Source organism: Myripristis murdjan, chromosome 2 (assembly GCF_902150065.1).
Source record: "Myripristis murdjan chromosome 2, fMyrMur1.1, whole genome shotgun sequence".
In the NCBI taxonomy this organism is placed as follows: Eukaryota; Metazoa; Chordata; class Actinopteri; order Holocentriformes; family Holocentridae; genus Myripristis; species Myripristis murdjan.
In genome coordinates, this window is record NC_043981.1 from 11,194,099 (window position 1) to 11,219,255 (window position 25,157).

Sequence of the window (25,157 nt, forward strand, 5' to 3'; positions counted from 1 at the left end):
ACGGGACTGTTCTGTAATTGCAGATCATGTGGGAGAGGCAGTGGAAAAGCCTTGAGGACTGTGTGTGAGTGACCGTGTGGTGTGTTCACGTGGTGCTTGTGGATCTGCACTGAGCCCTACCTGGACCTCCTCACCCCGAACTGTCGAGTCGCCCAGCAGCGGCTCGGCCGGCGGCGCGTTAATGGTTACAGACTTCTCCGAGCGGCTGTCTTTACTGCGGGACTTGTGGCGGTCACGGCTTCGCTCCCTGATGAAATTAAAAAAACACACACACACACACACACAAAAAAACAAGCAGGCAGGGTGAGGTTAGCAGTGCCACATGTTGCCATGACAACCCTCCAGCACACAAGCGTGGAAAGGAAACAGAGAAGTGACTTTCTCCTGTTGATCATGACTACCAGACACAATGCGTTAGAAAATGAGTGTCTCCTCCGTCTTTCTGTTTTCTTTTCGCTCGGTTTTCTCTTCCCCTCTCCCAGCAGAATTACAACGTGTAATCCACAATGACCTTAATACCCTCTGGCCTTTAAACTTTGCCTGGCTTTCATTCCCCTTATTTCACAGCAAACGTCTGGCAGGGCTTAGAGGGCAACAAACAAACGAGAAGCACACATATGCTGGAAGCAACACAGAGCCACATACATACAAAGAGAAGGGGAGAGAGAAAGAGAGGGAGAGAGAGAGAGAGAGGTCGCCATGTGAAAGCAGTCGGCTGCTGTTTGAGTCAGATAAGACCGGAGCCGTTCCCCCGCCGGCACTGCTGCAAAGGTGGAGAAATGAAACCGAGCTTTGTTTCAGGCTCCGTTTCACGTCTAATGGCCAAACGAGCACAAAGCGTGTGAACTCTGGCCCACATCAACCCCTCCCTCCGCATCCTCCCTCGCTCCATCCCCATCCCCATCTCCGCATCCCTCTCCGTCTCCTCTACCCTATGAGCTCCAACATATGAGCTCCATTAACCAGGCGGACCCCCACCCCCCCCCCCACCCCACTCTGAGCCCTAATCCCGCATACGGCGCAAACGAGGGCTCTCCCGATCCGCGGCCCCAGCATCCGCGGCGCCACATGGCACGGTGCCCGCTCTCCAGCTCCATTAACACAGACCTGACATGAAGGATCCCACCAGCATCCGGTTAATCCCTCATCTGTCCTCTTCCGCCTCAGCCTGCTGCCATCTTGGACAGTGCGTGTATTAAATGAAATTGATGAATGAAACGCCGAGCATCGCACGGCGGCTGAGCGGGTTTCCAAGCTGCTGTTTAACAATTATTCAATCGTGATAAAATGCCAAATATCCTTATAAACGTGTATTTTCCCTTTTTCCCAGGTATTGTGTATGAGAGCTGGTGGGGCAGATAGAGACCGGATGAGATGGATGGACACCAGAAGGCTGTCAGATCTCATATAGATACTAAAGGCTGAAGATGCGCTAAAGAGATTACAATTCAAACATGACGGACAAATGGAGCACGGCAGAAGGGGGAAATTATCTTATTCTCGCCTCTTTACAATCCAAAATGCCTCTTTTCTGCTGCACGTCCAAAGAGGATAAAGGACGCTTCTAGACGGCGTTTTCTTTGTCAAGCCAAATGCTAATTGAGTTTCCTGCCGCCTCCGAGCATGTTGTTTAACAGTAATCACTTCTTTTGTATGAGCCACATTAGAATAGAAGTGTAACAAATCTGATTTCCACGACGCGGGAGGGTTTTCTTCTATCGCGTCTCCCTGCAGGCTTCATTACGACGGTCCCGCCACTCCTGCGCTTAAGGCGACACAGATTGTTGTTACTTAAACTGTCTTTATTTACCTTAACGTGACATGTATTCAAAGACAGGCAAATGGAACAGATACAAAGTGCGGCAATTAATTAAAATCCCTCGCCCGCTAGAGAGGACGATTCAAATGACTCTTGAACGCTCGCTCGCATGAGACTGGCTCCAAACCATAATGTACAGGATATCCTGTCTGCGGGGGTAATGAGGTAAGCCGCGTGATTGACAGCGGTGGAAACGCTACAGTCCAGCACGGCTTGGCTGGACTGAGGTGTTTTCTTTTAAGGGAGTTCACCCGCTCTGTTTTCCGCCTCTATTCTTGTACTTCCTTTTCGTGGGACACAGTTTCCTACAGAAAACCACAACAGCAACTAACTCTTTAAGACCACATCCAATACGCACAAACAGACAGGTTTTTTTTTTTTTTTAAGTGTGTGTGTGTGTGTGTGTGTGTGGTTAACGATTACACCCAAACCACGCTGCGATTTCACACTTACAAAATCGTCAACAAGAAAATGACTCCTGAAATTAATCATCCATTTTGCACTTAGGAAAACTAATCAAGTGAGTGTAGATTATTATCTCAGCGCCAATGGGCAAATCATGTGAGGAATTCTGACATTTGCGGACCAAAAAAAAAAAAAAAAATCTTTTACATGAGCTGTTTCTTTTCCTTTTTTTTTTTCCAGAGCCTGCAGCAGCTTTCCTCACTGACAGGGTGACTGACATATTCATATCTAATAAATCCAGCAGATTGGGAGGTTGATGTTGGCCTTTAAATATATTATCGCTGCCAGCGTCACTATATGGATGGCTGTTCCACAGAGACTGATCATTATTCAGATGCTGTCACTGATTAGGGTCATTAATTGAGGAGGAGCGTTTGCCGGCAAGGGGAAGAGAGTGGTCATTAACGGTGGGAGGAGCGGCGGGGCTCACAGTGCAGCACTGCTACTTCAAAGTCATCAGCAGAATCGTAGGCAGCGTTTAGGTGGGGCAGCGGCAGCGAAGTAAGGATGCATTAACGGAAAAATCCACCATGAAAAACTGAAAAAACACAGATCAGTGATGTGCCTTGCCAGTTTTACTGTTTGGTTGTGTGCTTTTCTTATTCATGCAGGCGAGAGGCCAAACCTAGACGTCACATGGAGGGTATTTCCACTGCAGCTACAATGGAGTTTGACAGCAGAAAAAATTCAGAGGCTAAATGTCAGATTTAGGTGGCAGTCCCTCAAAGCGAAGTCCTCTCTAGGGGTACATTCATCATTGAAAAGACACAAATACCATTTGCTCCACCATCACACCCGAACGCAATGCAGCTATAGCTTGCATCATTGTGGATCTGTTGTCACATGTGTGTGAAATATAACGCCCTCTGCAACACCTTTTTCATAATTGGAATTGTCCTCTCTCCCCTCTGCCTTTTGTTCAGCTGCAGAGACGTGCGACACTGCATCGCTGCGGCCGTGGCGAGCGCTTGATCCACAATAAGACATAAACGGCACCGAGAGCCGCTCTCCAGAGGCTGTTGAAAGGCATTCTGTGAAACGCAAGAAATCAGCGAGTTAAGTAAAGGCAGATGGCAGGTGGAGGGAAAATGGGTTCCGCAAAAAAGTAAATTACCATACCTCTCACTGGAATGCACTTAACATCACAAACTGTTGTTATCCAACAGTGTCTGATTGTCAGAGGCCGGAGTTTTGCTTTAATGATGCAGCTTTCGGTGTGATTGTGTAAACGGTATGAGACATTTTGTTAGTAATGGGTTGTTAGACAAGAATATGGTAGCGAGCGAGTGAGTGCGTCTTTACGCTCTGCATGTGTTACTTGCGCTCATTTGCATGTCCCTGCAACGCATGATTCACTGTGGAGGCTGTGGTATAATCGTGAACAAAAGGCTAGGGAACACCTGGGTGAAAACAGTGTTGGGTCGTCAAAAATGCATGCAGGGAGAGACGTGCGAGGACGAGGAAAGTTGGGGCAGGAGCAAACAATGAAACTGGGAACCGGGAACATTTTTTTGGCGCATGTGGTCGACGGGAATGTGCCATGAAATGTATAGACAGGAGACAGAGACGCAGCCGGGCCTGTGGGCAGCCAGGAGAGGTTTGAACAGATTGGCCTCTATGTACCAAGCCTTCCCCTCCCCCAGCGCCTTCTCTGCACGCCACCTTCGGCAAGCGTCTGCCCCTCGCCACACACACACACACACACCTTCCCCCCTTTCCACCCCCTTCCCACATCCTCTTCCTTTCCTGCCTGATTAGCATGCAACAGCCTCGTTGGTATTCCAACTGCGTGCTGCGCTATGATTTGATTAATGGAATTTGACTTCCAGCATGGCTCCCTGAAACAGGTATGGGTTTCTGGAGCAGGGAGGGGGGAGGAGGGAGGGGTCTTGTGAGGGCAGAAATGCCTGGCGAGCTGGGGCAGAGCCCTGCCAAGGCTCTGGAGGCTGCGTTTCACTGTAACACCTGACGATGAGTGCGACTGTGATCGCGCTCTCTGTGTCTCGTGGAGAAGCAGAAGGGTGGCGGGATGGGAATTGCAGAAATGGGGCCAACGAGCGCGACGCGCCAAAATGTCTGTGGACCAATTTGCTCTCTCTCCACATGGCTGGCAGGCCAAACCGCACACCTGTGTGAAACAGAGCTGGTGTCGGCGCGGCGCTCGGAGCCAAAAGAGCCGGTGGAAGACTCGGTCACAGTGCCAAATAAAAAAATGACCAACTACACACTCAGCTAATTCATCTCAAACCCGTAATCACATTGAGGAGCGAGTGACGGAGTGAGGGCGAGAAAGCAAGCGAGACATCAAGTGACTGAGGGTGCTGTGAGTGTGGGTGTGGGTACATGAACTAAGTAAGATAATGACATAGCTTGTGGCTAATCATAGGATGTGGCTGATTATGACCTTCTTTCTCTGGCATCAGCTTTGTTTTTAGGTTTTGCATTTAAGCCAATCTAAAGAAGCCTTTCACAATCCATTTGACAGCTGGGGAGCTTCCCCTGATATTAAAGATGTATTTTAACAAATCCAACACAGACACACTTTTTTAAGTTATTTCATATCTCCTGGTGATCAAACCCAGTCCTTTGCCCTTCTGTGTGGCTGACTGGCTAAAGGACACCTAACGACGGCATCAGCATGTGCGGTCTGGTGTTGACACAGGTTGAGTTGGAGGGGCCCTGGGCGTTGGGTGTGATAAGCAGCTCTGTGGCCTGGCCGCATGCCCGGCTTAACTACATAGAGATAACAATATAGTTAGGTGACAACAGACAAATGACACGTTCCAGCGACGGCGTGTCCCCAAAACCCAAAGAGATCTGGGCTGGGGAATCATCTTTCATGTTAAATAAGTATCCTCACGTAGCATCAATGTTTGTCTTGGAGAGAATAAGACAACTCGATGAAGTGGTAATAACTATATTTGCATGGCATGTTTTAACAAAGTTTCAAAGGGCTGTAAAATAAAAAAAATAAAATAAAATAAAAAAGCAAATAAAGACTTTAACGAACACTCAGCTATGGTTGAGGGAGGCACGCATGGAGAACTCCTCTGTACAAACATCTCCTTCAAGAAGAGCGCTGACCCCAAGAGGGATACCGTCCTGGGACCCGCAAGTGGCATTATGACGGTGAATGAATTTGCTTAAATTATCCACTTAGTCCCATGCGAATGCAGTGTGCTGCCATATAATTGGAGTTCTACCAATCAAAAGAACCAATTTTCCACATGAGAAGCCGCTAATATGAGATTTGCAATTTAATAATCATTGAAACACTCCAAATTGACAGAGTGGAGAAGCCAATCACCGGGGAACTTCTGAGAGTAACTTGCTTAAAGTCACCAAACTGTCATGGGCAGATCATTACAGCTGAGTGAAACCTCTTGAGTTGAGAACACGTCTTTTTCTTTTTTTTTTTTTTTTTCTATTTAGATTTTGAATTTAGACTTAGGTTGAAGTAAACTGGTACAGCAGAGCTTACTGCAATACTGAAATGGCGGTAGGACTTGTTTTGTTTTTTTTATGCAGGAATGTGTTTTGTAGCTCGGAAAATAAAACCATAATTTGTGATCAGGGATTTCAAGCTAATTCTTAAGATTTACTGGTTTCCAAAGAGTAAGACATGTGCAAACATGCAACCTGCATGGAACGCCAATGATTCAGCAGCACAAAATATATACTTAAGGATCAGCATGAAATACATATCTCTGCTTAAAAAAACCTGTTGCCTGGAATGGAATTTGCAGTAATGAATATTACAATTGATTTTTCCCCTGTCGGTTCATTATGCATCCCTGGTTTATAGTTACTCACAAAATGTATTTGAATCACTATCATACTATCATACTGTAGCACTGAAGATGGTCAGGGGCGAATAAAAACAACACGCTACATGCAAATGAAGAAATTGGTCTCATTAATATGTTTTTTGTATAGGCCATTCCCTGGGTGCAACGACTACAGACAGAGCTGCCATTACTCAAGAGCCTGGGGAATTTTTTTGTGAAAGTATCCTGGTGACATGGACACCAGTTGGGTGTGAGGGTTGTTTGACACAGGAGGGGGGCATAAAGCCAGCCAGCGCCATGACAGGGAACAGCTCCAAAAACCCTCCACCTTCTGTTACTGCCAGCTATTAACCCGCAAGCCAACCCCATTCCATTCCTCCATTATACGCTAACAAATTACGTTTAAGGATGATTCACAAAACATACACACAGGCGCGCACACACGATGGCATGCTAATGCGATTGTGCGGGTCTCGTTGTGTGGACGCATGCGCACAGGCGACAAACGTTCTCCCAAATGCCTGAATCTGTCCCTGGCATCAATGTAATTAGACAACAGTGATCCAGAGCCGCTTCATGCGCGGCACCCCTTGGTGTAAAAGGATTACCTTCAGATGACTCCGGCAAGGGGTTTCAAAGGCAACAATTTCGCTTTTGTATATCAAATTAGAGGCCAGCCGGTGGCCTTGGCACAGCCATGGCTGGAGCGGAGGAGCAGAGGAGCGGAAAAGTGCCTGGCAGGGATGCCCATATGTTCCTCTCCAATTTCCTGTCACTCACTTGAAGGACTGCAGATACAGGAGAGGAGGCAGGGGCGAGGGGAGCCCACCTCAACCTCATTTAAATCACCAACACCCCCCCCCCCCCCCCCCCCACCCTTCCTTTTTGATTCCAAATGAAGTGAAAGAACTTTTGCTCCATCTAACTTTGAGCTACAAGGGCAAATTCCTGCCCCGGGGAATGTGAGCGGCAAACAAGTGATACGCCTGCGCTGACCCATCCTTAGAATCCAGTCGAGGGGGGGAAGGGGAAGGGGGGAAAGGGCGATATGGGGAGGAGGTCAAGTGGAGATGAACGAGAGGGGCCAGCTGCTGCATTTTAATCACGGCTGGACGCATGGGAGCAAGGAATGAGCGACAGCAGCGGAGAGGGTATGACATGTGGGGAGGAATGAGAGAGAGATAAGGGACAAGAGAGTGAGAGGGGAAAAAGAGGGCAGGGAATTGAGGCAGTGACAGAAAAGAGACTGGCGACATGAGCCACGCGATAACGATGAGAAAAAGAGAGAGCAAGGGCGTCGGGGGGGCGGATTCGCCGGTTTGACAACACCCCTTCAGGCAAGCGGGGGTCCCCCTCGACTGCAACAGGTGGCAGCGGGAATGAGCGAGAGTTATGGAGAACCAAAGAGATATATGGCGAACGAGGAGGAGGGAGCTGTCAGGACGAGGGAGGGGCTGTTGTGCAATTGGAGCCTCTTCTCATTTTCTCTTTCCTCTCATCTCCTCTCTGGCTCTCAGCGTATCCGCTGACCCATCAGTCAGTCAGGGCCCTTCAGCACCTGTCTCCTGCTGCCTTCCTGCGGCCTGTCAACCAAAGCCATTTCACCGCTGACAGACAAATGGGCCTCCACAAGCCCTGGGCTCCACACATGCTGGGCCAGAGAGGCAGACAGGGATACACCGAGGGTGGGATGGTGGGAGAACGCAGTGAGGGCTGTGGGAATTTGGGGAAAGAGAAGATAAAGGAAGAGAGGACGAGAATGTGAAAGGCCAGGGATGAGAAGGGAAAAAGGTAAAGAGAGATGTAGCGCAATTGATAAATAGTGCAAGACTTTCAGTTTGCCCCAATCGAGTTCAGTCAGAGGTCAGGGTCGACTACAAAGCAGCAGTCCCAAAGGTGGTAGGGATTTAGCGACTTGTTCATGGACGCTTGAGCATGGACCTTGAACCCGGGTTGCTAGAATTATGAGTGGCCTCTTTAATTACTAGGCCACCCTTTCACCCCAAATGCAGAGACGGAGAAAGACAGGGAGACAACAGACAAACACAAACAGAGGTATGGACAGACAGAGCCTTACCCATGCCTATGCGATCCCCGGGAACGTCCGGAGTAGTAGGAATATCCCGAGTAGGTGGACTCTGTGTCCATGGCGATGCAGTCCTGCCCAGGCAATTGGCCGAGGCCAAAGCAGCAGAGTTTGTGAGGTCTGACCGCCGGCAGCCGCAGCGGAACCTTGTGGCGGCCTCGTCGGGCAAGAGGCGATCAACTGGCTCGCTCAAGAAACGGACGAGGGTGGCACACTGTCGGCAGTCAATCTTGAAAGCAACCCTGGGGGCGCACGGTGAGGAAACATCAACCTAAGAGAGACAGAGAGAGAGAGACAGAGAGAGAGAGAGGGAGAGGGAGAGAGAGAATTTGAATTCAAAATGAGAATCGTCTGGGAATCTTGCCGACGTTTGATACACCATGAGAGGAGCCAGCTGGAACGAGACGGCGTCTGACATGGAATAGAGGGCCTTACTGAGCATCAGAGACACAGCAAGGGTCAGTCCTCAGCGATAACTAAACACACACATGTGAGTCCAAATTTGAAATAAATGACATCAGGGTACATGCTTCCCTTATGAATTCCCTTCTAAACTGTGCTCTTTCTGCCTTAAATGATAAATGGAAATATGCTGCTCAAACGATAAATCATAGTGCAGATAAATGGAAAAGGCTTTCACCAAAGTACCTCATACCTCTTTTTATCAAATCTTTAAATTTATCAAATCATTTTGCAATTCATCACTTTTTAAAACAATCTTGAATAACATTTTTATCATTTTTCTTGCGTCGGATCCTCATATAGAAGATAAGCTGCATCTCCAGTTGTATTAAATTAGCTGCTGCAAGCTGCAACCTTCCACAGCCAACACCCTCCTTCAGACGGTTCTCAGGAGGTTACATCCCGGCTGAGCGTTCAAGAGAAAAAAGAAAACTGCTGCCATGGAGCAGCTTTTGCTTTTGCCATTCCCATTTGGCTGACAACTGTTATTCAGAGGCAGATCTAAATATCTGACACAAGGCAAACAATTTAAGTGTGACACCACGAGCCTCTGAGACTACGAATGCAGTGAGACTCCAGTGAAGATAAAAGCCTCCTTTTTTTTTTTTTAATACGAAAACTTCAATGAGAGGAGCTCTTGCGCATTTGGGAGGGAGTGTTGTGGAGGATTTATTCTTAAAACATGACTGCAAAATAAAACAGGGAGCAATTCACAGAGCTGGTCCAAATAAATCATCTATTCTCATCTCTCCTGCAAGTTAAGAATTATAACAGGCTTATTATTTGATCGTATCTAACAATTATTGATTCAATGAAAATGGCACAAATTGTTTGCATGTTAAATGTTCTTCAGTGTCTGTGAACTGCAGTTTAGATCACAGACAAAACAAGCTACAGTCCTCCAAAGACATTATGATTGATACTGCAAAAATCAAACGCTGATGGTTAAGACATGCTTCATTTGGCAATAATAAACCATTTTCAGTGATGTGATTCGTACACCAGCAGTTCTGCCAGGCACCAGAATCCCCTTTTCCAAGAAATTAACTTTTCCTTCATATCTCAGCTTTCCTCTGATTTAGAAAGTTGATATTGACAGTATGATCTTAATTTTCCACTGTTCAGTCCAACTTAAAGGCTGGCCAACAAACACCCCCTGTTTTCCCCTCCCTATCTTACCTCACTTCACCCCCTCCCCAAATCTAGTCCAGCATTATCAATAGCAGCCATCTCAACAGGAGTGGAGAGATTCAACAATCTCTGCACGGCATCGCAATGTGGTGACACTGCAGCCGGCAACGCCTCGGGTCAAAAAAACGTGAATCATCAAATATTACGAGCAAAGTAAACATTGAGACGTTCGCCGTGTTTGTGTATTAACATTTATGCATTCCAGTGTTAATCTATCCTGTGGGCAGACAGTCACCCAAAGCTATTTACAGCACCATGATTGCATTACCTATTACCATCAACCATTTCTGGGGAATTGAGGAGGGTGATTGGATGTGTATTAAGTCATTTCCAGGCACTTCCTCAAATCAGGCTGAATTCCTTTCCCCCAAGAGGATCAGCGTGCAGGAAAATCGCTGACGGCACCAGCTGCAGATGCAAAGTCAACTCAAGCATCAAATAAATCGCAATATCAAAGGCAGAGTGAAAAGCCCACAAAACTAATTCCATACGTAGCTGTGGAGCAGGTGGAGGGTTCAGAGTCAGCATCAGGGGGAGATACAGGGTGATAAGAGGCCATTTATCAGGTGCCGCTGATTTGGGCTGGTCAGAGTAAACGGTTAAAGATTGTTTTCATTCATCTTACATGACAAGGGATAAAAGCAAAGGTGGGCAGAGACACCGTGTGAATGAATAAAAGATCAACCGAATCGGGAGTGAGATTATGCAAATGGTTGGGTAATAATGCAAAAAGGAGAGAGAGAGAGAGATATGAGTCATAGGTAGCTTAGGGCACACTTGTAAACAGATAATACACTGTGTTATGCACAAGCACGCACGCATGCACGCACGCGCACACACACACACCCACACATTCTCAAACTGCTGTGGGCGAGAGAGACAACTATGAAGTCCCGGTGTAAAATATACGACTACTTAAAACGTTACTCAGAAAGACCTAAATCATAACTGTGCATAGATAGGGCACACACTCCCCCGTACATGTGCACTTTGAGCCAGCCTGCCTCCGCTTGCCGTGAACTCCCATAACCCCTACGGAGCGGAGGATGAGTAGCTGACCCAAATCTGAGCCGATAGTAACCGGAAGCCTTTTCTTTAAACAAAATTACACATGCACATTTACTTTCCATGCATGTGCAAGGAAACACTTAAAAATAGCTAATAAATAATAATAAAAAAAATATCTCCGCACAGTATTACTGCTCACTTTAGAGTCAACTGACACCTGGAAAAGGCCTAATGAGGTCAAAAATTGTAGGTCAATCAGTGCTATTTTTGGTGGCAATGCTTTCTATTTTTTTTTTTTTTTTTAACCCCTTGAACTCTCATTTTGCCTTAAGTTTGCCCTTCAGCAGCTTCAAAGTTAGAAGAACAGTGTCACATACATGTTGTGTATCACTTATATTGAGTGAAATATTCAAACCCGAGATGCCATTGTTTTATGGCTGCAGCGTTACATCAAACAGAAAACACCTACATGTTTTGTGTGTCATTTTATATTCATTTCCCTGTAATTCAGTGGGACGTGTTTGGGATGCTTGGAAACCTTGGGATTTCCACGGGAATTTAAAATAAAGTTCTGTGGGTTTGAACAAAGCCTGGCCATGCAGCACTTATAAATTCACCCGGGGAAGCAGCGGAGTTGGAGAGGTTAATTTTATTTTAATGAATCCAGAGTGCCCAAAATATATTGCCAGTTTCTTCTTGTATACTTCCTGGTGTTCCTGACATGCTTTAAAGCTGCAGTGTTGAAAGACTGTTTGTGCACACACTAGACGTGCTGATTTATTGCTGTAGCACAATGAAGTCAGCGAGAGGTAAAGCTGTCTCCCAGAATGGAACCCGCCCTGTGTTTTTCGGCTGTTTTTTTTTTTTTTTTAAACTTCAAGAAGAAAAGACACTCAACTAGGTTGCAGTGTCCAAATTGCCACCTTCACCTTCCACTTACATGGGAAAACCACACGTGATGACACATGTCCAAAAATACCATGAGGCACAAAACTTGTGACCCAGTTCTAGCATCTATGTGTGTGTGTGTGTGTGTGTGTGTGTGTGTACGTGTACATTCACATGCTTGCGTGAGTGTCACAAAGTCAGGTCCTTTGAAGGCTGCACGACGACATATTTGGATGTGCTCATTCAGCAAATCATTTTCAAGTCTGAATCATCTCTGCATGATGACACATCCTCCATCAAACTGGTTTCCCCGCCGCCTCATCAACAACCTGCCGCATTACTGCTCCATTACCAATAAAATACAAAAGGTAAGGTCGGGGTTTCCTGAGAGGCTTTTCAGCTTTAGCATCATTTGTAAGAAACATCTTAAGCGGGAGCAGGATTTCAGCTCATTCTTTAGGCTTTTGCAGAGTAATTTTGCTCTAAAAAGGCTCTTTTACTCAACCTATAAAGAAGTCAAAGGTAATGAACACTCCATTACATGAGTAAGTGGTTTGTGAATACTGTATTTAGTGCTGAAAATAATTACTGAGCTCACAGATTTGTTGATTGAAAGAAAAATAACAGACTGATTAATCACTGTAGTCATATATCAGGTAAAAATCCCAAACATCACAGATCACTAAGATGCTCAGATTTGCTTACTTTTCTTTGTTCATATCATTATAAATGAACACTTTAGGGTTCTTTTGGGAGTGTTAGGCAGACTATGGAGGCAATTTTCACTTTGGGCTTTGGTAAATTCCAATGAGCATTGGTCAGTATTCATGACACTTTACATTAATCCAAAAAATCCAACAATCCAAATAATCACTAGCTGCAGCAACCGCATCCCTTAGTTTTAGGAGACCAGAATGGCAAAGCGGTCCTGCCATACTGCACAAAATTTTGGGGCAGTGGGCGATGAGCAAGCTGGACACCATCAGAGAGGCGTCTCCATCACCTTTCTTAATCCTCTTAAAAGCCACGGCCACAAGCCTAAATGAGAGATTAATAGGTTAAATGAGTGCGTGGTCCGGGTTCAGTCAGAGTGCAGCGTTGAGAAAAGAAAGCTGCTGGGTCACTGCTTGATCGATTAAGCCTCGCATTGCTGGAGTGAATACGCTAAATAAATAAATGATGGCTGCTCTCAGATATTCGTGTTTTCACACTGAGAAAACTCCACACTCCCTGCAAACACAAGCTGCTTATCCACATAGCTGCCGCGCTCTCAGGACTACACTGAATTGAAATAGAATATCTGGGTGCTCCTGCATGTGGTTTCTGTTTTTGCCATGCCTGACAAGATTGTCGAGTGGAACCACTTGAAGTTTACAGCGTGAGTCCAAAGCTGAAATAGGAATCTCCCGCTCGAGAAGGGAGGGAGCCCTCGCAGGTTTTTCACGGTAATCCAAGACCCCTGCTGCGCTGCCGGCTTGTCTGTCCTGTATTTCTGTGCTGGCAAACACCGGCAGCAAGAGGGAACAGAGAAGGAAGGGTAAAATGATATCACAGCGATCGAGCATGAAGGGATGAAGGGTCTGGTGTCACACAAGGCCCGATTTATCCACAGTGTGGTAAAATAAAAACATTATGCAGGAAAATCCTCACTGCGTGCCAATCATAACCCAGTTTCTGTGAGGAAACAGCACGAAAGCATCATGTTTTCTATTTTGCTGCTGTCAAATAAAAAAAACAGATTTATAGCAACACCAAATCAAATTTTCAGGAAAAAAAATATTCTGAAAAATAAAACTTCTCACTGTGTTGCCATCACAACCCAGTTTCTGTGAGGAAACACAGCATGAGGGCCACTGTTTGCTGTTTTCCTGATAAGGAAAAAAAAGTTTTGGAGGACTAAAAACATAAATTATTCTGCAACTGCAAACTATAAATTCTAAAAAAAAAAAAAAAAACAGATTTATTTTCAAAACATGGGTGCATTTCATAGTATCCAAAGCAACACACACACACACATGCACACACAAGCACACAGGTGTGACAATCCGAGCGCTCCACTTGAGGAGGAGCGAAGGGGTAAACATCCAGAGGCCTGAGCGGGGAGTGGAAACAAGCGCGCTCGTGTAAACAGCCCAGGAAAAAGACTTTCATCTCGGAGCGGGGAGACAACAGAGCAAAGCTACACTGCAGCCATGGGACATCTGCCGCCGCCATCAGCCACCACAAACAATCAGTGCCGCTCGGCTGCACACTTCACATCACGCCCAACAGCGGCGTTTCTGTCGGCACTCGGCAAGATTCAATTATCGACGGCTGACGCGCGCACTCGGAAACACCCTACACATTTGATACTGCCTTTGAAATGACGGCTTTATATGTGGTGTAGTACATCAAACGCCACGGCTTTCACTACCCAAGCGAATATAAAGAGGGTGTCTCTGGGCACTTTGCTCGCTCTGACAACCACCAGATCTGTCTTGATCTTTATATGTGCTGTGCGCTGTTTTTCAATACCAATATTTGGGAGATAAAAATGTCTTATAATGTTTCAAATATGCATGATACAATGTGTAAACAAGAGCAAATAAGACAGCTTCTGAGTTTCTGTAAGGTTTATCTTTTCACTTTGGACGGAGCTAGGCTACCGACTCCCATAGACTTCAACTCTTTATGCTAAGCTAACATGAAATGCCGAACATCTGTGTGTACAGAGGTGAGAATGGTATTAAACATCTTGTCTCAGTCTGGATAAGTCAGAAAAAAGGATATTTTGCCCTAAACTTTCCCTTCACACCTGCTCAACTGTGATATGCTACTCTGCCAACTCACTGCTATACAAATAGAGTCTGCAAGACAAAGCATTAAATAATAACACTGCTTTTAAGTGATCTCAAGTGGATTTTACTGCAATATGTACTGTCTTTTTTGCATATTGATCAACATATATCATTATATCTGTGATGAGCCAATATCAGCCATTTGGTCAGGCTATAATGCCCACCTTAAGACGTGCTAATTTACAAAAATAATAGTGTCCCCATTCTAAAAGGCTGTATAAGGTTTGAATAAAGCACCTAAACTACAGTATGTGTATGAAAAAGCTTCAGAATGACAGCTTTGGCTGATAGAGAATAATGTTCAGCTCTAACTGTAAGTGACCTTTTTGAAGCTATTTAGGGGGAAACTCCAGGGAATACCAAGTACAGCAGATTTCACAGTGAGCACACAGGCTGACTCAGAACTTACCGAGTCTGTCTGGCTCTGCAGCCTTTTCTATCCGAAAAGGCAGGATCTTCAAGAAATATCCTCTATATGGACTTAATCCCCCTGGCCACAATGAACAGTGGGTAATCCAGTGTGGCTAATGAAGCACATAATGCTATCGTTCCATTCAAATCCGCAGTTGGGGCAGGTTATTCATGGTTTCCTCACTTGACAGCCATGCCTCCAGCGGCTCCAGTGGCAATGATATAATCTGGCTATCCTAAATTCCTGCAGCCTATGTCATGACCCAGTCTTTTACCAAACACGAGAATTAAGATTACCCCACTGTTACACAACAAGTTCACACGGAGATCCACTCTGAAACAAGGGAAACAAAATTACAGCAGCGTCTAGAGAGTATGTGCTGTGCTGACCCACTTAAGCAGCACAACAAAAGATCAAGAAATAAATATTCAGGTCCAAGATGACAGCCGGTTTTAACCCTGCAGCGTGAAGTCGGTGTGAAGTCAGTGAAGCTGCTGGGGCACTGCACCGTGTATGACCTGCTCACTGCTCTGAGGAAATGAGCGAGAGGCAAGCAGGGATATGCAGAGAGAGTAATTCCAGTTGCCTTGTGTAATGTGGCAAATTAAGCATCTAATGAAGCAGACAAGGTGATCTGCTATGTCTTCAGTTGAATCCTCCGTTCAGGGCAAGTCATTCAACCCTCCCTCCATTTGCAGATTAGAAATGAAAAGCCATGTCCTCTGCAGCTCCCCTGCAGTTACTGATTTATTCTGACCAATGATTAATCCTTAAATCCACTAGCCTTTGAAGCAAGTCTTTTTAAGCACAAGAACCAAGATTCCTCGACTGTGCCACAACTGTTAATTACGCTGTGGCGCTCTTGAAAAACACGGGAATAGAAAATTTCTCCCCTTGTCAAAATATGACGTCCCACTCAAAGCAAAAAGGAGAAGTGGATGACAGGAGACGAATGCTCAGGAGCAAAAACAACGAGCAGTTTCCACCAGACTCTGACTGAGATCACTTGCGCTGAATTTGTCGAGGTCACATGGTCTTCTGAGCAATACCCTCCCTCTGAATGAACAAAGAGGCTATTAAATGCTCATCAGCGTTTAGAGATAATGGCATATATGACCTTTACTTCCTCTGTGGAGAAGACCTCTTAACACATCTACCACATATCCAAAGATTGGGCGTTATAACAGAAGCAAATTACTTATTCCAGTTGACGAGACACTGGAATCTGACCTGACTGTCCATAATTAATCTCTCCCAAAATAAACAGATATGATCGGTATGATTTTAATTTGCAGCTCATTCATGCAGCTCGTTTGTCTCTTTCGCTGACAGATGCCCGCAGACGTTTCTCCCTCTGGCTTCCTCGCCCTGTTGTTCCATTACCAACTGGATGCCAAGACATCTCCTCACACCACGAGAGACAACCAGTCCACAGTAAGACTTCGATTCAGCGAGAGAGAGAATGTAGCACCATGATGGATAGCCGGCGCGATCACGAGGCAACGCCGGGACTGAAAAGAACATGAAAGCGACTCGATGTGCAGGCTAAGTCTGGGCCGGTCACATGCTCGCAATGTTGCCGTCCATGACTGTGAGCAAATGAGGCCCATTAATTCTGTGGAATTCTATCAGCATTCCCAAGTGTCACCCACCACCCCCACCCCGAGACATTCGTTAAGACTTGTGAGGCACACGAGAGTCAGAGAGACACTTCTGGTTTATGTGACACCTTCAGGGGAATTTACTCAAACAGACACATGAGAGGCATAACAATTAATTGAGGTCTCGGCTCCACAGACCGTGTGTTGTTCCTGATTCATCAAAAAGGCGAGATAGGTATGCAAACAGACTTTGGATTAGCGGTGATCACTGATGTATCATCACTGTGAAAACGGCTGTGGGAATCACGGGCCACCATCGGGTTTTCTCCACCTTTTCCTGCTGAGTAGTGTGACTAAGAACTCGCTCTGACTAAACAGTGACTCCCAGGCTCAAGCTGCATTCATATTAGTCATGTATACCTGCACATCATAAATGTGATTAAAGGAGGACTTCACGCCCCAAAAGAAAGATATTTCTCCACTTACGCATAGTGCCATATATCCTTCAAGATAGTTTGTGTGATTCTGCAAAATTTCCAGGCTGCTGCAATCATTTCAGTCTCCCAGCACTCCAACAACCAGCATATCATATGTCTGTCTTGTACTTCTTGGGGACAGACAGACACAGTTTGACAATTCTTTGACAGAAAACAGTTCCCAACGAATGTCGTCCTCGAGGGCTGTGGAGTATCTGTGTCATTGATTGTGGAAGGAGCTGTTGCTGTTGGGGTTTTCACATGTAAATACTTTATCAGTTTGACCTCCACAAACTCACGCCCATGCAGCCTCACTGTATTAGGACGAAAGCAGACAGGAGAAAATCACAGCAGACTGGATCTGGAAACCTTACCAAGTCACACAGAAACTCTCTGGATGGATAGAGTGTAATAAGGTTAAGTGGAAAATATATATATTTTTTTTTATTTTATTTTGGGTGAAGTGCTCTTTTAATGCCCTGATCACAGAACAAATTTTGAAGGCTTAACAACACAAGGTACACTGAACAGTCTTTTAACTCTGGTTAATGAAACTGCAGTGCCCTGGGCGATCAGTAATGGTCTCATGTTGATTATTTACAAGAGTCCACAAAGTAGTGCTGCCTCTCTGCTGATCCTAATGGGTGATAAAAAAAAAAAAAAGTAGAGTAACACCTTCCAAAAATGCAAGACCTAAGACTTAACGCAAATAAGGAAGAGCTAATGTAAACCCCATACTCAAAATACTGCAGGTGACTAGGGCTGCACAATATATTGTTTCAGCATCTGCAGTGTCCATGTGCAACAGTCACATTGCAGGATCCACAATGTAAAGTAAGGCAAATTAACTCAAATACGTCATGCAACAACTTTTTTGCTGCTTGATACAAAAGGGAAACTCACACGGTTCTCGTTTTCCATGACTAATCTACAAGAAACGTCTGTTTGATGTAACAAAATTTTGTCCAATTTAAGGGTTCTTGGATGCAAAGTTTGTTGCTAGTTACACACAGGCGTCGCATGCATCCTAAAACACCGCCACCTGTTCTCTCTCCACCTGTCCATGCCAATATCAAGGGTGCATACAGGAAACCAAACTATGATTGTTAATTGTATATCTGCATGAATAACACACTGCATGTATCTAGTTAAATTTCCTCTATTTTTTCAAATTGCAATATATATCACAGAAAAAAAGATATCACAATGTCAGTTGTTTCCAATGTCATGCAGCCGCACAGATGACTGACATCCAATTATGCCAGCTGATAGACCGTGATGTGCATTATGCAGCTTTATGCCCTCTGAATGCAAAGAGATGCATGACTTAAAAAAAAAAAGAGAGAATTTGCCTTTGATTTCCATAAAATGACATCCTGAGAAGTGTGAAATCACATCTATGCAACTGCTGTGTAAACACAAACATGTAGCACTGGAAGTCTCTCTCTTTCGCTCTCTCTGTCTCACACACACACACACACACACACACACACAGTCCCAGCATCCGACACTCTCACAAAGCTATTCCTTTCCCTCACTCACTGTTTCAAGCATGCACACTTCACATCAGAGAGCTTGTGACAGTTATCCTCATCATCATGTTTAAAATATTCTCTTTGCAGCAGACAAGCAAACAGAACCACTTAACGAAATGTAAAGTGAAGAGAAAGATGTCAAGTCCCTGCACAGTCTACCTATAATCACACAACTCCCACATGTTAGTCTCACCCCAAACATAAAAGACCTTATGATAATGAGCATCGTGCATAATTTATGACAAGGAAGAAACAGTTGTTGTCACCACTTAGCATGGCTCGCGGCTCTCACAATGCAGCGTTTCCTATAAGCAATGACAACTTTAGGTCTGAGATAAGGTGTGCGCATGTATTTGTGTGCTGCAATACATTTGACTTCCACTGTAATACTCCTTGAGAGATTAATGCACCATCATGAAATAATTATTTCTACACTCGTCACTGGATATCCCCCTCTGGACCAAAAGCTGCGTTCTTTATGCAATCTACAGTAGAGTTCAATGAATCTGCACGGCTGTGTGCCAAGCATGTTAACTCAGTCTTATCTGAATTCTCATGTGATGCAGCTATGCCCGAGTAACACTTAAACACATATTAGTAAGAGCAAACAATTCATGTTGATTGCAACTAGGTCAAAGCGGCAGCAGCATGGCATATGGCACGGGGGGGTTTCCAATTTATATATTAAGGGCCCCCAACAGATACACATTATAACATGAACCGCCGTCTGGTAGGACTGTTTCTAAAGGAAAGCTGCCTGAGACCATTTTTGTTGCAGCAAAACTGCAAGACTATGTTTACTGTATACACACATACATTAAACATGAGACAAGAGCAGAGGGTATAGAAAAAACCTATGATGAAAGCAGTCATCCCTGAGCATGCTCTTTAAATGACAACAATACAACTTATTGAACAAAATAAAAAAAGATAATAATGCTGATGCTAACTTAACTCGTGGTATTTCAACTCATTTCTGAGTCTTTTGCCTGACATAGTGCTCTATCCTCCTATTGATTCAGTGGTGGAGGTTGTGTGGAACCAAAGACCCTGTGTTATACAGATAGTTCACATCTGATTCCAGCTTTTAAAAAAAAAAAAAAAAAGCCTTTTTCTTTGGAATCCAACAGCACAGGGCTGGCAAATCACCATGCACATGCTCACAGTTGTCTCAAATTACAATATTAACCAACAGACAACTGCTGTTTGTCATGACAACGGAAAAACATAACTTGCATGTACTTAAGAGGCAAGTAATGTTATTTATTCCAAATATTTTAGCAATGAGAAAATGGGATAAACTGAACATTTATGTTTTACTTCATCAGTTAAGAGTATGTTCAAAGATATGTGGCAATAATGAAGGTAATAACTAAAACCTGACTGTGGCACTCCCGATACCTGTTCCATTGTTATATTTAGGTGTCAATACATCTACAAACACAAGATTTTGTGGGTTTGTGACGCATGTTTCGTAGACCATTAAATTCATAACACTATTTGCTCAAGGCTGTAGTCTGAAGAAAACAGCAGAACAGCCAGATAAGGTATCCAGAAAGAGGAACTATATAATTTATGCAGCAAATTAATGTTCATCATACCACACCCATGTGGAACAGGAGCACCTGTTCAACTTTTTTTGTTTTGCTTGAACCAACTTAAAAGACGTGTCCAGGTCATATTATACAATGAGTGACGTACAAATACCTAATGAATATTGTGCTATCCAACTTACATTCAAAACATACAAAAAAAAAATGTATAGACTGGACCCAAAGCGACACACTCACAAAGGACAGCGTCTGTGTGTGGTGGGATTCAAGCGAACACGGAAGTAGGTGAGGAGTGAGACCTCTTGCTTCGCTGGATCACAGTTGTCTGGTGGAGCTCCAAAGCTGGTTTGCCCGCCCAGCCCCTACCTGTGACCCGACAGGCTGGCGGACCAAGCGGCAGGAAACTCCCTGGTTTCACCGTGGCCTCGGAACCCCCCACCTGGGCATTTCACGGTGGTCGCTAAAGTGTCTCCGTCGGCTGTGATGCCCGTTTCATCCGGTTTCTTTGAGGTTTCTCTTGTCAAGAGGCTGAGTGTCACCATGTATCCGTCCTCGTCGACTCCGCCGCCGCAGGTTACAGTTCACAGTTGAGCTGCGGTAGAGCAGCCGGGGCAATGCGGATCCAGCAAACCTTGTGAAACTGTTGACTTTTCCCTCATTTCAAACTGCACTTTTGAGTTTCTCAATACGAAAGCCACGATAAAAATGTCTACTTTCTCACCCGGACGGCGCAACTAAGTCAAAACCACGCCGGGAAAATACCAGAAATATGGTTGACTTATGCCCAGGCAACATTTGTCCCTTGGTCAGACTGCAGTTTGAGGGCATTCAAATCAAGTTGAAAGCATTCCCTTTCATACAGGTAGGCAAGACAGCAAGGGCGTGTTCCCAAGACTTTTCCTCTTAATACACACATATATCCTGCCAACACTGACTGACACACTCAGTCGTGGGTATAGAAAACAGGTAGACGCGGTAACCTACATTTTTACAGGCTACACGAACCAAGACAGGACATTATAGCCTACATACGGCTGAGCTCCACACACTACTGACTGAGCCGCCGCACACTAACAACTGCAGGATACATATGGCAGACAATATCCTCAGCGATATCAAAAGGAAACTCACCCTTTAGCGGCGGAGATGTCATTCCTGTGCGTGATATTTGATCCAGAGGTGATAAAATAGTTTGCCCCAGAGCACACGGTAGGTAGGCTACAGTAGGAAGCAGCCTCAGTAACCGTAGGAATCACCCTGGCAGTGAGGAATTTCACAGGGGGCAGTGCTTCACAGTATAGGGGGGCTGTAGTGCGGAAACAGTGCGCTAGGGGGTTGTCTTCAACACAGACGGCTCCCCGGTTTATTCCTATAGAATATCAATATCTGAGACATGAGGTGAAGCTGTTACATAACGAGCCGGTTAATGCCTTGTAGTTGCAGGGGCGCTGATCAAAGCAAGTGGGATCCCGGAGTCAAAGTGTGGAATAGGTTCAGTTTTCACCAGAAGTTGTCCCGATGAGAGACAGTGTCAAAATGACTCTATGAAATCAACAGCAGCGACAAAAAATGTCTCGTATGGTCCTTACAGAGAAGTCACGTGTGTGGATTTAAAAAAAGAAAAAAAAAAAAAAAAACCCATGTGAATTCAAAGCACAGGTGCGTTTTGATACACATGTTGGTTCTCCTACATGAATAATTTTCCTTTTCCCATGTGACGCTTACATTTTAACCCAACCGCTGCCTGTTTGTAAGTTGCAGTATCACATGTGAATTAATAATTTAAGCATGTAAATGCAGGTGGGGGAAAAAATCACTGAAAAAAAGAACTATTCACCTGTCAACCGAAACTGTCAAACTTTAAATAAACCTGTCATGTCTGATGTGAGAATATTAAGTGTGTAAAACTGTTCACACGTGACAGCCAATGTGTCCAAAAAGTACATGTGCTTTGAATTTATGTGTTTATTCACATGTAAAGAGAGTCCCTGCACTAAATCTTATCAAATGCACCATGAACAATAATTGAGAACCCCTGTATTTAAGTGTAATAAGCATGATTTAAACACTTAATTGATCCTGGTTACGAAATTCTCATTTCTCTTCCTCCACACAGGTCAGTTACTGAACCCTGGAGCTGGTAGTGACTATCTGCCTTGCACAGTGGCACTTGAGCAGCACAGATGTTCACCAACACAAGGATTCAACATGGGAAGAGCACCTTTCACCACTTGGCCGCCCCGCCGCCCACTGCTGTCATGTATGTAGGATGCTATGCCAACTAGAAAACATTACTCAGCAATACGTAGTGTCACCTCTGAGTGTGTCATTGATTGATCTGTATTTGCTGAATGAGCTGAAATAGTGCCAACTCAAAGGATGATACAAAGAAGGATACTAAATATTACATTACAAAGCTGTACACTATATATTGTCCCATCAGAATATTATAGTTGAATGTAGTTGCACCATAGGTGGGAAAAGTACCATAAAGTATGATAAGATTGTTCAGTGTTGAATCACACAAGTCACACCATAAGACGATATAGGAATATTTTAGGAATGTTATAGTGTTTAATTGTATTTTTAGGGATCCTTTCCAAAGAACTCACACGAGAACTGAAGTACTGTCATATACAAATACATGTGAACAAAAACTACTACAAAATTAGAGCCCATTCTTTTGATCAGTGATGTCATTTTCGACAAGCAGATGTCATTGACAGGGAGCCGGGGAAAGGCAGGAACTCACGCAGTTGCAGTTGCAGAGACACGTTTTAGATTTGCATTACACGGATGTCACAGATGTCAGCTGCGAACCCCGCGACAGTGATGGGAGCGTAAAATAGTTGATGCCATGGAAACGAGATGGACGGATTGAGGCAACACCTTCTGTACCCAGTGAGGGCAAAAGAATGAATGCATTTGAGAAGTTATTTTGGTTCGTGCGACAGCAGAAGTCGTTTTTGTCGGTGTGATAGCAGAACCCTCTAAATAACATTCTCTGCGTGTGGAAATGGCTTTTGCGTAGACGGGTTATGATGCCGTGAAGCGCTCCTTGAGAAACGTCCTTCAGAGAATCATGCTCAAATGGTTTTAAATAGAGCCTTTATGGTGCTGTGAACAACTCCTTGAGAAACGTCCTTCACAGAACCGTCCTCAAATGGTTTTGCATAGATCGTATTTGGTGCTATGAGGAACTCCTTCAGAAAGATCCTTTGCCATGCTCAGACTCTGTCAGGGTGAGGGGGTTAATTCCCACCACTATACAATGCCAAAAAGGTATTGTATAGTGTGTTGCAGACATGCCCCTCAAAGGACATATGCTTTTGAGGAGTTGAATTGGTGTTGGAGTTTTGCGTGGTCGATCAAAAATACCAAGCAGGCATTTTGGAACAATATGTAACCAGAAATTGATTTTCAAAGGGCCATTTAGAGGATCAAGTGGTTCTTCAAATGGTAATGTTTCTATAGAGCTGCGTTTGGCTGACAAAAAAACCCTGAGGACCTCTCTTTCTCAGCTCAATTCAGTGTACTTTATTGGCATGACAGTTTAAAAAACAGCATTGCTGAAGCATGTAACATTTATCTCCCTCTGCCTCCCTCATGCACATGCACTGTTGTTTTCACAGTCAGCGATCCTGAATAGGATAAAGCGTTGACAGTGACACAGTCGCTCACTTGCTCAAAGCGAAGAAACAAAACAGTGATAAGCATCATACTCCGTCAGTGCACCTCTTTGGCCTGGATGCAGTCAGTGAAAGAGCACAATGAAATCTCTGAGGTCTTGAAGTGGGGACTTGCAAAGGGAGTAAACAACTGGTGTTCCTTTCTTACAGACAGTTTCTTGTGCTTTTATGAAAGAAAATACAAGTGTGTTTAGTTCAGCATCCCACAATTGACCCTCTGCTATAAAAAGGCAAAAAAAAAAAAAAAAAAAGGGGGGGGGGGGTGGGGGGGGGGGGGATGTAAGAGCATCTGAATCATTTTAACCTTACTTCAGGTAAGAGCAAGAAGGGCTTTTTATTTTTACAAAAAATAGATTCTTTAAAGGTCCCATGCTCAGGTTTGTGGATTTTGATTGCAGATACAGAAAAATGAGAATAATAGAATAATATCCTACATGATGTTGGAAACACATGCAAGGATTGTTATCAATGAATATGAATATTGAGTCTGCACAGGTACAATACTGGATCCTGATTGGCTGACACTACCAGTTTCTGTAGTACAAATTAAAGATCTCAGCGCCTGTTTAGAGAAGGACACCAATAAAGCCTTTGTGAAACATTTTAGATCATGCATAAATACGAATAAAGGAAGATTTAAGTTTCTTTATAGGCTCTCTTTAATCTCACTGAGACCACCAGGTTAAATAAAGGCTACACAGATAATCCCACTAATTAACTGCACCATCTCAACACCATTGTTACCATGATTCGTCCATTGTATTAGAAAACAAAAGGATCGCAGGCCAGTTGATTCAAAATCCACACACACATGAAGGTTCAAATCAAAAGGCATCGGATGCCTCCAGCAATTACATGGCTGTATATGAATCAATATTTTGTCCCCCTTTGAAGTGAACCCCCACCCCCTCCAATACACACACGCATGCACGCGCTCACACACACTCTTCACCCCCTTAGATATATCTCATCCTCTCCTGAAGACAATGGAGGTCATGACTGGGACACGACCCCTGAGCTTCCCTCTGTCCCTGCCCGCTGAGGGCCATATACACTGCAGGGGACTCGGGGGCTCGGGATGTATGTGTGTGTGTGTGTGTGTGTGTGTGTGTGTGTGTGTAGTGGGGTGATGGGTTAACAGTGATGAAAATCCTCTATCTCTTTATTCACATTTAAAAATACAAAAATCTCCCCAAAAGATCAAACACACAAAGAGGAAGGGAAATCATGTTTGATATTTAATCATGATAAAATTGACTTGATTCCTCTTGTTTTCTAGTTTGACATTATTTAGCTCTGTTCTGTGGTGCCTGACGATAAACATTAGTAATGCGGATTCCCTCATCA

The 25,157-nt window shown here is 44.5% G+C and overlaps 1 protein-coding gene across 3 annotated transcripts in view; it reads right to left on the minus strand.

Moving 5' to 3' along the window:
* The window catches only part of LOC115369829 (vang-like protein 1), a 50,091-nt gene extending 28,703 nt beyond the window's left edge, over positions 1-21,388 (minus strand). For 2 of the 3 annotated variants that reach the window (XM_030066529.1, XM_030066512.1), the window contains exons 1-3: positions 21,253-21,388; positions 8,150-8,429; positions 121-247 (exon numbers count right to left, since the gene is read on the minus strand). In XM_030066529.1, coding sequence (XP_029922389.1) covers positions 121-247; positions 8,150-8,220 — 198 coding nt within the window. In that variant the 5' untranslated portion in view covers positions 8,221-8,429; positions 21,253-21,388. Of the gene's footprint in view, positions 1-120; positions 248-8,149; positions 8,430-20,358; positions 20,484-21,252 lie in introns of those variants that run through there. The other variant, XM_030066521.1, reaches the window with a different exon arrangement.
* Positions 21,389-25,157: the final 3,769 nt, after the last annotated feature.